Source organism: Neoarius graeffei, chromosome 6 (assembly GCF_027579695.1).
Source record: "Neoarius graeffei isolate fNeoGra1 chromosome 6, fNeoGra1.pri, whole genome shotgun sequence".
In the NCBI taxonomy this organism is placed as follows: Eukaryota; Metazoa; Chordata; class Actinopteri; order Siluriformes; family Ariidae; genus Neoarius; species Neoarius graeffei.
This window is the reverse complement of record NC_083574.1, coordinates 1,735,781-1,749,387: the sequence shown is the minus strand read 5'-3', so window position 1 is coordinate 1,749,387 and position 13,607 is coordinate 1,735,781. Positions and strand designations below refer to the sequence as shown.

Here is a 13,607-nt window from a genome sequence, read left to right as displayed (position 1 = left end):
TGAGACGGTCAGACTGACGATCAGACGGTCAGTGAGACGGTCAATGAAACAGTCCGTGAGACGGTCAGACTGACGATCAGACGGTCAGTGAGTCGGTCAATGAAACAGTCTGTGAGATGGTCAGACTGATGATCAGACGGTCAGTGAGTCGGTCAATGAAACAGTCCGTGAGATGGTCAGACTGATGATCAGACGGTCAGACTGATGATCAGACGGTCAGACTGATGATCAGACGGTCAGACTGACGATCAGACGGTCAGTGAGACGGTCAGACTGACAATCAGACGGTCAGACTGACGATCAGACGGTCAGTGAGTCGGTCAATGAAACAGTCCGTGAGATGGTCAGACTGATGATCAGACAGTCAGACTGACGATCAGACGGTCAGTGAGATGGTCAGACTGACGGTCAGTGAGACGGTCAATGAAACAGTCCATGAGACGGTCAGACTGATGATTAGACGGTCAGTGAGTCAGTCAATGAAACATTCCATGAGATGGTCAGACTGACGATCAGACGGTCAGACTGACGATCAGACGGTCAGTGAGATGGTCAGACTGACGATCAGACGGTCAGTGAGACGGTCAGACTGACGATCAGACGGTCAGTGAGACGGTCAGACTGACGATCAGACGGTCAGTGAGACGGTCAATGAAACAGTCCATGAGACGGTCAGACTGATGATCAGACAGTCAGACTGACGATCAGACGGTCAGTGAGTCGGTCAATGAAACAGTCCGTGAGATGGTCAGACTGATGATCAGACAGTCAGACTGACGATCAGACGGTCAGTGAGATGGTCAGACTGACGATCAGACGGTCAGTGAGACGGTCAATGAAACAGTCCGTGAGACGGTCAGACTGATGATCAGACGGTCAGTGAGTCGGTCAATGAAACAGTCCATGAGATGGTCAGACTGACGATCAGACGGTCAGACTGACGATCAGACGGTCAGACTGACGATCAGACGGTCAGTGAGGTGGTCAGACTGACGATCAGACGGTCAGTGAGACGGTCAGACTGACGATCAGACGGTCAGTGAGACGGTCAGACTGACGATCAGACGGTCAGTGAGACGGTCAGACTGACGATCAGACGGTCAGTGAGATGGTCAATGAAACAGTCCGTGAGACGGTCAGACTGATGATCAGACAGTCAGACTGACGATCAGACGGTCAGTGAGACGGTCAGACTGACGATCAGACGGTCAGTGAGACGGTCAATGAAACAGTCCGTGAGACGGTCTGACTGACGATCAGACGGTCAGACTGACGATCAGAAGGTCAGTCAGACGGTCAATGAAACAGTCCGTGAAACGGTCAGACTGATGATCAGACGGTCAGACTGACGATCAGATGGCCAGTGAGATGGTCAATGAAAGTCACTGTTTCATTGACCGTTTCACTGGCCATCTGATCGTCAGTCTGACCGTCTGATAGTCAGTCTGACGGTCTCACGGACTATCAGACGGTCAGACTGACGATCGGACGGTCAGTGAGACGGTCAGACTGACGATCGGACGGTCAGTGAGATGGTCAGTGACACAGTCCATGAGACGGTCAGTGAGACTGTCCTACAGTCAGTGATACGATCAGACAGTCAGTGATGAGTTTCTGTCCTTGGTGGTGTCGTTGTATTCATGGTGTGCGTTCTGACGGTTATTCATTATAATGTTTGTATAATTCCTGACTCAGATCGATGATACAGATGCTTTTGAAGACATCCATTCCCTCCTGACCGACGCCCCGACACCGTCAGGTGCCCCTCCCTCCTCTTCTCCTTTTAAACATCTTTAAATGTTTATTATTCAGATGCACTTGGATATTCATGAGTTTATACTGTAATGTTCTTGTGCCACAGAGACGTCACTGTGTTTATATCTAAGCATTTATATAAAACCACAGGAAGTGGAAAATGTCACTGCATTAAGCAAAAAAAGTCACAAGAAGGAACTCTTACTGCAGACATGACTGTTTTAGATTAATCTCAGATTTACCTTTTCTTCGACTCTGTGTGATCCACATCTACACAGCACACTCTGCTGCAGGCCCAGTATTTTACATCCTTTGGGTTTATTTCCATGTTTCCGTGTTCCTCCTTGTTAGGGTTCTACAGCTGCAACACTGAGAACATGCCTGGGATTTATAACTGGACTTCAGGATTACAGGTGCGGCAGGTTCCTTTGTAACGTCTCGATGCGCGTTTAATGAGAAGTTGTTTATAACAGGATTGGTCTGAATCGTTTCTAGATGTTTACGTCTGTGAGGGTGTTCCGACTCAGCAATGCAACTTTGACCAATCAGGGCCTGAATAAGATCTTCAGTGATCTGTGTGAGAACCTGCTCAAGGTGAGAACTCTCTCTCTCTCTCTCTCTTCTTTCCTTCCCACTGTGCGATAGTGCACTGATAGGGGACTGTGATGCCATACTGGGTTATTTTAAAGTGTGTGTGTGTTTTATATAGAGTCTGTACTTCAAATTGCGCTCCATGGTGCCCTGCTGTCTCTGCCATGTGAACTTCACCGTTGCTGTGCCTGAGGATGAACTCATCCAGGTAACGACACACTCCCTGAAGCAGTCAAGGCTACTGAAAGAAAGGTTGTGAGTTCAGATCCCCCGAGTATGCCCCATCACCTTCAGTTGTATCCCGTCTCAATTATAAGCGGCTTTGTGTTTCAAGCATCAGTCAAATGTAAAGTACATTTTTAAGAAAGGATGCTAGTTTGTACTTTTTGAGCTAATCTTTTCAGACTGTTAGCTTGTTACATGGAACAGTAGCAGGTTAATTAATGTGGTCTCTGACGTGCGCGTTCATCCTGTGTTCTGTGTGTCAGGTGGCGGTGACAGCAGTGGCCATGAGCTTTGATAAAGATCAGACGCAGGAGAACGGCCCACGAAGTGGAGAGAAAACACTTCTCAAAGGTGTGTGTGTGTGTGTCTGTGAGAGAGAGAGAGAGAGAGAGAGTGAGTGAGGGTTCACCTTTAACTGTGGATCCCTGGTGTGCTTTCACACTAATACCCCTTTTCCACCAAATCAGTTCCAGTGCCGGTGCTGGTTCACAACTCGTTCAACTTGCGAGCCAGCTGAGAACCAGTTTGCTTTTCCATAGCTCGCGGTGCTAAGGGAAGCCATCTCATTACGTCGCTGTATACATCAGTTACGTCGCTGCGTTTGCATAAACCTTGGCGTGAACATCGAAGCAACAACAACACGGAAGAAGCAGCAGCAACAACAATAATAATGGCTGACTTCGCGTTTGTACAGCTGCGGCTTCTCGTCGCTTAAAAATGGCGATCTTTCGCGGTCTTGTTATTGTTGTTGGTCTTAACAACTCCGCCCCCCGCTGCCGTAAGCGGTTCTTTCCTCTGGCCCAGCAGAGAGTTGGTGCTAGCCCGGAACCGGTTTTTCTGGCCCCAGAGCCAGTTCTTTGTCAGTGGAAACAGAAAACCCGGTTCCAAACTAAGCCCTGGCCCCGAACCAGCCCTGGAACTGCTTTGGTGGAAAAGGGGCATCAGAGTAAATTTCAGGGTGTTTGCATGAAGGCTTCAGTCGTCCAAAATTACATTTGCAGAGATGCCTACTAGTACGGATTGGCCGTATTTTGTACGGAAAAGTTACGTAAATACGATGTTACTGCAAACAGTGTTATTCTGTACGGAATTATTATAAAGTCTTAAAAAAATTCCAGTGAGTTGTTTTTAAATGTCCAAGCGACTTTTTCAATCCATGCGCGATTCACGGCTAGGCTATTTATTTTTATGACAACTGCGCATGCTGTGTGTGACATGCGCAGATTCCGCACATTTGTTCGCGCTATTTTCGATACGGTAGAATGGCCGTGTGTTACACCCAGTCAAAAGGGCAATGGATACGCGCACTGCAAACTGTGTAGAACTGACATTAACATCACTCATGGTGGTCGCGATGACTGCACGCGGCATGTCAACTACAAAAAACATATGGAGTATGCTGAAATGGCGAGTCAGGCAGAAAGTAAGCCTACGTTTACATTAGACCGTATCTGTCTCGTTTTCTTCGCGGATGCACTGTCCGTTTACATTAAACTGCCTGGAAACGCCGGGAAACGGGAATCCGCCAGCGTCCACGTATTCAATCCAGATCGTGTCAGCTCCGGTGCTGTGTAAACATTGAGAATACGCGGATACGCTGTGCTGAGCTCTAGCTGGCGTCTCATTGGACAACGTCACTGTGACCACCTTCCTGATTCGCTGGCGTTGGTCATGTGACGCGACTGCTGAAAAACGGCGTGGACTTCCGCCTTGTATCACCTTTCATTAAAGAGTATAAAAGTATGAAAATACTGCAAATACTGATGCAAATACTGCCCATTGTGTAGTTATGATTGTCTTTAGGCTTGCCATCCTTCCACTTGCAAGTAGTAAGTGATCTGCGCTGGGATCACACACACAGCGGCTCAGTCCCGAATCACTGCTTGTGCACTTCACTCGCGTGCTCTGTGAGCTGCGCATGGCTGGAGTGCGCACCCTCCAGAGGGCACTCGCTGTTCAGGGCGGAGTGATTTGGAGCGCAGGATGCCTGCGGAGCCGAGCGTATCCGTGTATTGGTGTTGCTGTGTGCACGCAAATCGTTTTAAAAACGTTAATCTGATGATCCGCTGATACGGTCTAATGTAAACATGGGCTAAATCTGGGGGTATCCAGCAGTTTTTTACGAAGTCTGTGGATGAAAAGACACGGAACGTGACACGTGCTGAAGCGGTGATGGTTGACCTGTGCTTGGAGTTGAACTTGCCGATTAGTGCCATGAAATGTGAGTTAAACTTATTCAGTTTCTTTTTACATGTCTGATTTTTATTCACTGAAATATCAAACACTGGCTGGACTTCTTTAATTCAAAGTCTTTTCAGTGTTGCAAGTGCAAATGTACATGTAGTCTGATCAAAAACAGAATTTTATGATTAGTGCTGTTGGGATTGTGGCAAAAAATGGATCATTCCACTGTTTTAAATACAATTATAAATGTCATTTTATTCAATGTCTCTTCTGAAGCATTATGCTGAAGTATTTATATATTGGGACATTAAGATAACAATGTCGGACTCTCTTTGGCATGAAATAAGAAATTTTTTTTAAATTTTATTAGAATCCGTTAACAGGTAGAACATTTTGCCAGGCAATATAATATAATACTTTTGAGGAGTTACATTCAATACCAATGATTGGTAGTCAACCGTAATGTCTGCAAACAGGGAACACTATTGTATTTATAAAAATGTGATATATTGTATGCTCTAGAAATTTGTTGAGTGGAAATTCAGTTGAGATGGCTGCTCGCATTTTGTTTATTCAGTTCACACAAAACAGTACTTTTTAATAATTTAAATGTTAAACATATTGGTATATACACCTCTTTATAATGGAAATGCGCATAAATTAATGTTACTGAAAGTCATTCCAAAATACTGAAAAATGTTTTCAAGAATACTGAAATTCAAAATTTGGGGTCGGCATCTCTGCATTTGTACAAGTTGCGTTATGATTTTTGACTCATTGGTACCAGAGCCTACTAAAAATTAAAAAAAAATTTAAAAAGTGATTTCTCGAGCTAAACAGCAATCAAATAAAGTTCACAAATAAGTCAATTCACTGAACGTGAACACACGAGAGACCAGAATTCCTAACGGTCATGGGACGGCCCACATGTTATTTCTTTCACTTTATTAAAAAGTCACTGCTTGTTATTGTGGAGATTAACACCAGAATTTTGCCTCACTTTCTTACAATTTCCTAAAATTGCCATCTTTTCCATCAACATCCGCTAGGGTTTTTTTTGTTTTGTGTGTGAAAGGTTTATTTTTTCCGTTTCCTGCAAGGAATTTCTTGTTAACGTTGTTTCCGCTTCCATTCGTATGTATTATATTCAAATCTGGTTTTAGAATTTATAGTTAGGTTTTTTTTTCTTATTCCATATTAAATTGGAAATTAAAGATGTGTGTTTGGTGTGTATTAATAATATTAGTATTAAATACTTTCACACAGCATGTTGGTTGGTTTTGTCCCTGAATTAACTCGTTAGCCGAAGCTAACCCGAGGCCTCGGTGCTGCACGTTTTTTCATCGTCAGTTACAGAAAATGAAGAGCAGCTTCAGTTCCCTTTAGAGCTCCCTGCTGAATCCTCCTCTTCCTCCTCCTCTTCCTCCAACCCTCTGAGCTCTGCCAAAGGTAAACCTTCACCTCTCACCTTTACCCTTTGGTCCCTTGTTCACCCTACTGAAAGCACGTTTCCACTGAGGTACCAGAACCTGTAGAAAAAATTAGGCACTGTTTACACGTACCCGGGTATTTTTAAAAACGCAGACCTTTGCCTTCGTTTGTGCCTTTCGTTTATACACAAACGGAGTTTTTTCCTCTGAAAACAATTCTTTCTAAAAACCCCGGCAAAAGTGGAGATTTTTTGAAAACTCCGTTTTGCGTTTGTGTGTAAAGAGACCAAAACGGAGTTTTAGGCAATCTTCGCGCCACAAAAGAGCGACCATTGTACATATGACAAGCATGGAAACACTCAGAGTAGCAGCATTTCTGTTATTAAGAGCTATATTCGCCTGTTTGCTTTTGAGAATAAAGCTCATAAAGCTCATTGACCAGCAGAGACGCATTAGGGCTCGGAGGGCAGCAATTGCGGAGCTTCTGGTGACCAAAAGAGCCCGACCGTACCACCGCCAGCGTCGGCGATTTTGGGTTCGACCTGGACGGACTGCTATCTGGTGGGAGAATTTCGAGAATGGCGTTGTCGTCCCGGAGGAATGGCAGGAAAATTTCAGAATGTCGCGATCCTCACTCCTGTCACTCGCAGAGTTGGTACGTCCGTACATACAGGGTGAGCGTACTCACATGCGCGCTTCTGTCGATGTCGTCAAAAAAGGTGCCTGCACACTCTGGCGTAGTTTAACAGTGTATTTATGCGGATCAGTATAAACGTAATTTTAAAAAAAAACGCAGCTGTGTGCACGAAGTTATTTTGGAAAATGGAGTTTAGAAAATATGCATTTTTAAAAATACCCGGGTATGTGTAAACGGCGCCTTATAGAACTGATGTGTATAACTGATAAAGTGCTTGTTTAGTAAACGAATGAGTTACCTCTAACCAATGAGTGAAGGTAATGCAGCAGGCTCCGCCCTTATCTTTAGAAAAGTACCAACTGTGGAGCAGGAACTAAATTGGTTTCGATGGTGGACACGTGCAACCTCCGTTTACTCAGCCATCAGTTTTAAGGTGTGTGTGTGTGTGTGTGTGTGTGTGTGTGTGTGTGTGTTAGGTTTGGCCGAGGTTTCAGGGGCTCTCCCGAGTGCTCGAGGTGAGTATTTTGTTCTCTGGATTTTTCTTTTCTGCTCCTTTTGTGTGAAACTGTTTTCAGTTCTGCAGAACACACTCCAGCGTCAGCCATTTTATGCCTCTGGTTTTTATTTTTCTTTCTTTCTCTCCCTCTCTCTGTGTATCCCTCTGTGTGTTTGCGTGATGTGGTGTGATGGCATGCGCTTGTTTGTGTTTGTGTGCTTTATGTATTTTGTGTGTGTGTGTGTGTGTGTGTGTGTGCGCGCCCAGCCCCCTCAGTTGATTACAGTTCCTTTACAGACAGATGCAGTTCCTGGATAGAGCAGCTTAGACTGAAAGCTCACACCATAAGACGAGGATCAATTAAAACAAGTAGGAGCGCATTCATCCACCCCTCGACCCGGACGAACGGTGGTGTTACGTTTTGTTTTCTAATTTGGCCTGAATGACGCACTTCACAGCATGCACTGATGGAGGCTTCATAACAGAACATCATGAGCATTAACTTAAAGCTGCTGTAAGCATTTTTTCTCAAACGCACGTTCGCTAGATTCTGATAACTATCACTACAGTATATATTCAGACAAAAAAAAAAGGTTCTGTGACTGTCACAGGCTTTAATAATCAGTACTTAAAGGTGCTATAAGAGATTTTTCTAAAGCTCACTTTGGCTAAAATGTGCTTATGTTCTCATAGCCATCACTAAAATAAATGCTCTGAGGAAATAGTGTCTGTGACCCACCTTGACTTTTTATAATCGGCATTTAAACCTTACATAAACTGTGCTAATAATCTGATACCCATCACTAACATAAATGCTCCGAGGGAATAAAAAAATCATGCTGTGGCCATTCTGTGCTTTGTAGTCAGTGCTTCAACAACCTAAAGCTGCTTCCTGATTGGTTGGGTGGTTTATATTTAAAAATAAAAGTGCTTGATGTCACATGGCACTTTTCTGAATAACAAAAAAAAAAATAACAGCCACTTCCTGTAGAATTATGTGTAAAATATGCACTGGTGATTGAGGGGAGACTCCCAGCATTTAGCTGTGTGGGGGGGTTTCATTTACAACATGGTCGAAACTGCTTACAGCCGCTTTAATGGAGGACTGAATGATGTTCGAGTGTCATAGCTGCATGAACTTTAACATGTGTGTGTTAATGTGGAACGTGTGATGATTACGATGCAGCGTAAAGGCTTTCTGTCCGAGCTGAACAGCTTGTAATGATTTATATTTAACATGAAACATTTCTAATAATTTTTTGTTTTATTTTATTTACATTGTGTTATTGTTTTTTTTTTTATTCTTTTTTTTAATATCATGATCATAAATCCTGATAAAAGCTTTCATTATTGAGATGAAATCTGAATATTGGTGCATGTCTAACGCTGCATGGGACATCATGCACACGCTTGAAAAATCCCAGCTACACACACACACACACGCGTCCTCTCTTCTTGGTGGCTGTCTGTCTTGTATCTGTTCAAAATTTATGCCTTTTTGTTAAGTGGACCTCTGAGAGCGCTCTCTCTCTCTCTCTCTCTCTCTCTCTCTCTCTCTCTCTCTCTCTCTCTCAGCGTCCTCTCTGGAGAAATCCAGTCCGTTACCAGAAGGTCGTTCTCGGTCTCTGAGGTCGAGTCGTTGTTACCCCGGAGGTTCCGTCACTGTGGTTAAAATGACGCCGCTCTCTTTTATTCCTGGAACCAAAATAATAAAATACCTCGGCATCATCAACATGTTCTTCATCAGAGAGACCACCTCACTACGAGAGGTAAAGCACTGATACACACATTTACACAATACACGTGTTATTTTCAATCCAAGTTCAAAGCAGATTTTGTGTGTGTGTGTGTGTGTTAGGAGGGTGGTGTGAGCGGGTTCCTGCACTCGTTTATAGCTGAGGTGTTCGCTATGGTACGCGCACATGTTGCTGCTCTGGGTGGAAACGCTGTCGTCTCCTACAGCATGAAGGAGTGTGTGTTTATGGAGAATCCTAACAAGAATCAGGTGGGTGTGTGTATGAGAGAGAGAGAGAGAGAGAGAGCAAGCACACGTTTTTATTAGTGCTGTCAAGCGATTAAAATATTTAATCGCGATTAATGTCGCGACAGTCATAGTTAACTCCCGATTAATCGCAATTTAATCGCACATTTTTGTCACATAAACTATTGTAATTCTCTTATCAGCATAAAAAAGTGAATGGGCTTGCTTTGTACCAATGTTTTTTTTTTTTTTATTGCAAAGCATAACACGTCTTGACACAGCCACTGCAAAGTGAAACCTAAGCCGAGCACCGGCGCGGGGCTAGCAAGAGAACCATGAGTGAAATGATCTACTATTTGAGTTAGTCTACAACTCTAATCAGAGAGATACGTAGGTTACACAGTGCCGGTAGGCTTGACATGCTTGATTATAATATAAAGTACACTATTATATTAACTTTAAGTTGTTTGTTGATAAATATTGCATCGAATCTGATCTTTACTGTTTCAGCTCACTTAACACATTTTGTACTTTTACACTTTCTGCCTGTTGATGCGTTGCGCTGTCCAATCAGAGGCGGCCAAATTTGCATATTACAGGAAGGATTTCTGGGATAGCATTAAGTTTACAGTTCAGAGGGATCTGGCTTCTTTAGACGCTGTCTTCTTAAAACTGAATAAATATTTAAAAAGAGCCGAATGAGCCAGTCTTTTGAACGGCTCTTTTCAAAGAACGGATCACAAAGATGCGGATCCCATCAAAGAGCCATAAATCCCATCTCTACTAGCGCGCCCTGCCCGCGCTGGTTCTTTGGGGGAGGAGGGCAGAGGACTCTGGCTGTGCGGGGCGTGGCATTACAGTCTAGCTGCTATCGGTTTTCTAAGCAAAGTCTCTGTTCCAAGTTCCTGGCAGTTTCAAAAGCTTATGAAAAACCTACATCATGTCACAGAGCGTTAATCTCGCGATAAAAAAATTATCGCCGTTAAAATTGAGTCAAGTTAACGCGTTAATAACGCGACATTTTTGACAGCACTAGTTTTTATATACTGCTGAGGACAAAATGTCCCCACAAGGATAGTAAAATACGACAATTCTGACCTTGTGGGGTGTTCCCACCCCCAACCCAAATAAATAAATAAATATTGAGTGGGGGCGGCACGGTGGTGTAGTGGTTAGCGCTGTCGCCTCACAGCAAGAAGGTCTGGGTTCGAGCCCCGTGGCCGGCGAGGGCCTTTCTGTGTGGAGTTTGCATGTTCTCCCCGTGTCCGCATGGGTTTCCTCCGGGTGCTCCGGTTTCCCCCACAGTCCAAAGACATGCAGGTTAGGTTAACTGGTGACTCTAAATTGAGCGTAGGTGTGAATGTGAGTGTGAATGGTTGTCTGTGTCTATGTGTCAGCCCTGTGATGACCTGGCGACTTGTCCAGGGTGAACCCCGCTTTCGCCCGTAGTCAGCTGGGATAGGATCCAGCTCGCCTGCGACCCTGTAGGACAGGATAAAGCAGCTAGAGATAATGAGATGAGAATATTGAGTGGGGTGTACAGACTTTTGACTGGTACGGTACATATTACAAATCAATGATACTGTATAACTCACTTAAGGACTTAATTTGTACTGTAAAACTCCACCTCTTCCCTTTGTTCATTACATATCTTGTATTCACTGTCTAGGCACGACTGTCCTTGTCTGTTGTCTTTGTGTTGTTTTATTGTACAGCCTTTGTGTTTGGTAGAATAGAAAGAGAAAGAAAGAAATGGATGGATGGAAAGTTTCCTTTCCCTTCCTGAGGTGAGGGTGGGGTTTAGGTGCAGGCGCAGCATTTAATTAACTGCATTAATTGTCAATGGAAGGTCCTTATAAGGATAATGAGACAAACGTGTGTGTGTGTGTTATGAATGTGTGCAGCTGTATGCATTCATTTGTGAGAACATGAAGTGTGTATTTGTTTATGTGCATGTATGTACGTGTGAATGTATGCATTGTTTTCTCACTCAGTGCGTTTACATGCACATAGAGAAAATCGAATTTCTGCCGTAGCTCGACTGAAATCGAAGTTCTAAATGGCATGGAAACACCTTAGCTCGGCTGAAATCGAACCAAACTGGATTTCTCGTAATCGAGCTACGTGACCTAGATTATGCGATTGTAGCCGAGCTACTTAGTGCATGTAAACCCTATCGAGCTACGGAGTCGAGCTACTTACTTCAGCACTGCCCCTTCCGGAAGTGACGAGTGACGAGACCACAAGCGGGAAACACAACAGCCTCGGTCGGCATGACAACAGTAGTAGTAGCGAGCAGCAGAAGAGGTCAGGAGGAACAAGGAGACAAAAAACAAAAACAATTGAACTTTTTGTGTGTTTATTAAGACATAAGTTAAATTGTAAGCAAAAAACAGACTTTAGAAAAATATACAATTGTGCAAAATAAGTTGTCTTACAAAACAGTGGTCTGCGCAGGACAGTTTGTAGCCATACAGGTGGCAATGACATGTGGTGTGAATGTAAAGTGGAAATCACTCCTCTTCTTCATGACGACAACCGGAAGTGTACCAACACGATGGGGCGTGTAGCGCCACCTGTGGCTCGGGTGCACAATGCACCTCACACAATAGCTCGATTTCCTTGTGTGCATGTAGGATTGGATTTCTCTGGCACCCCTGCTGGGACCCTTAGCTCGATTACCGACAGCAGCTCGATTTGGATGTGCATGTAAACGCTCTGATTGTGTGTATGTGTGTGTTTTTGCAGGCTCAGTGTCTCATCAACGTGAGCGGAGATGCTGTGATTTTCAGCAGAGAGTCTGAACTTGAGGCAACACCTCCGCAACCACAACCATCCTTCAGTGGAGAGGGGACATGAACACACACACGTTTTATTTACTGTAACAAGCCAAGAAATGAGTTCCAAAGAAAACTATGAACCAAACACACGTCGAGTTTTACAGCCAATCTGCAGCACAAACGCAGACAAGAGAACTAACTTAGTTTATACGCGCAACCTGAAAAACTTCTGTCCGTCTGTCAGCCATTTTACACACATTCCAATCATGCTGAGGCAGCTAAGAGCTTAAAGCTAAACTGATAGTGTGTGTGTGTGTGTGTGTGTGTGTGTGTGTGTGTGTGTGTGTGTGTGTGTGGCATAAAGAATGTCTAACAGTGTCAACACTGAGCGCCATGTTTTATTTCTCTCCTGTTTGCTGTGTCATTATTAAAGGGGCAGTTTGTAAGGTTTAGTGCCCTCTGCCACCCATCGGAGTAACTGCAGCTGCTGTTTAAACTGCACATGCTTTATGAGTCACCTTTTAGGAGAAAAAATTGGTAGCTGCGTTTTCACCTAGGGGTAAAGCTTATTTCAGGGCCAGAAAAATGTCAAATATATACAAAAGCTTGAAACAATAAAATGAATAATGTAGCAGTATCCCAAAAGGTTTTTATGAATCCTTCAAATTATTAGAATTGCAAATTAAGAAACATTTCATAGGAAAAACTGCAGCTGAGGGCGGAGCTTATTTCAGGGCCAGAAAAATTTTATAATTCATACGAAAGCCTAAAAGAAAAACATGAGTCACATTGCCTAATGTTGCAATACTGCAGTTAGGTGGAATATATTTAAAATATTTACAGTTGAACATGTAGAAACAGTCCAATAGCACCTTTTCATCGGGGGAGTTCTTCTGGGGCGGAGCTTAATTAAGGACCAGAAAATAAATTGTACAAAAGACGCAAACAATAAGAATGATTGATTGATTGATTGATTAACTGTTTACTGTAGATGAAACTTATTATTTCACATTTAGAAACATTTTTTTTAAATTATAATCTATTGGGCGGAAAGTTTCATCTGGGGTGGAGCTTCTTTCAGGGCTGGGAAATTTTGATACAAAATCCTGAAATGTAAACAGTAAGATGAATTGCACACTGATGATGCAACACTTTTTAAACTTTACAAACTGCCCCTTTAACGTCTCCTGTACGAATCAGTACTACTGACCTGATCATATTGTGATCTTTGTTTTTTCTAAAAATGCTGGAATTTCTTCTTTTAAAAATTCTTACAGTCGATATTTTTCCTGCATGTGCAATGCCAGCTTCTCCTTTCAGTCCTGTGACGTTTGGGTGAAAGAAAGCCAAAAGCTGACACCCAGAGACGACTTGAATGTACAGAATGGGAGGGAAAAAGGGACGCTGATTTAATCTGATGGACAGCACGATGAATCCGATGCTGATGTTTAGACTTTGCAGCGCATGTGTGTTTGAGGACGAATCAAATGTTGCATGATGATTAAATTATCCATGTTTAACATCCGAA

General features: G+C 43.4%; 1 protein-coding gene across 4 annotated transcripts in view; it reads left to right on the top strand.

Moving 5' to 3' along the window:
- The window catches only part of c2cd5 (C2 calcium dependent domain containing 5), a 46,657-nt gene extending 33,050 nt beyond the window's left edge, over nt 1-13,607 (top strand). For 3 of the 4 annotated variants that reach the window (XM_060923172.1, XM_060923170.1, XM_060923171.1), the window contains 11 exons: nt 1,696-1,759; nt 2,107-2,168; nt 2,251-2,349; nt 2,465-2,554; nt 2,835-2,922; nt 6,106-6,204; nt 7,299-7,337; nt 7,586-7,687; nt 8,894-9,087; nt 9,177-9,323; nt 12,048-13,607. In XM_060923172.1, the coding sequence (XP_060779155.1) occupies nt 1,696-1,759; nt 2,107-2,168; nt 2,251-2,349; nt 2,465-2,554; nt 2,835-2,922; nt 6,106-6,204; nt 7,299-7,337; nt 7,586-7,687; nt 8,894-9,087; nt 9,177-9,323; nt 12,048-12,158 (1,095 nt within the window). In that variant the 3' untranslated portion in view covers nt 12,159-13,607. The remainder of the gene's footprint in view (nt 1-1,695; nt 1,760-2,106; nt 2,169-2,250; nt 2,350-2,464; nt 2,555-2,834; nt 2,923-6,105; nt 6,205-7,298; nt 7,338-7,585; nt 7,688-8,893; nt 9,088-9,176; nt 9,324-12,047) is intronic. The other variant, XM_060923173.1, reaches the window with a different exon arrangement.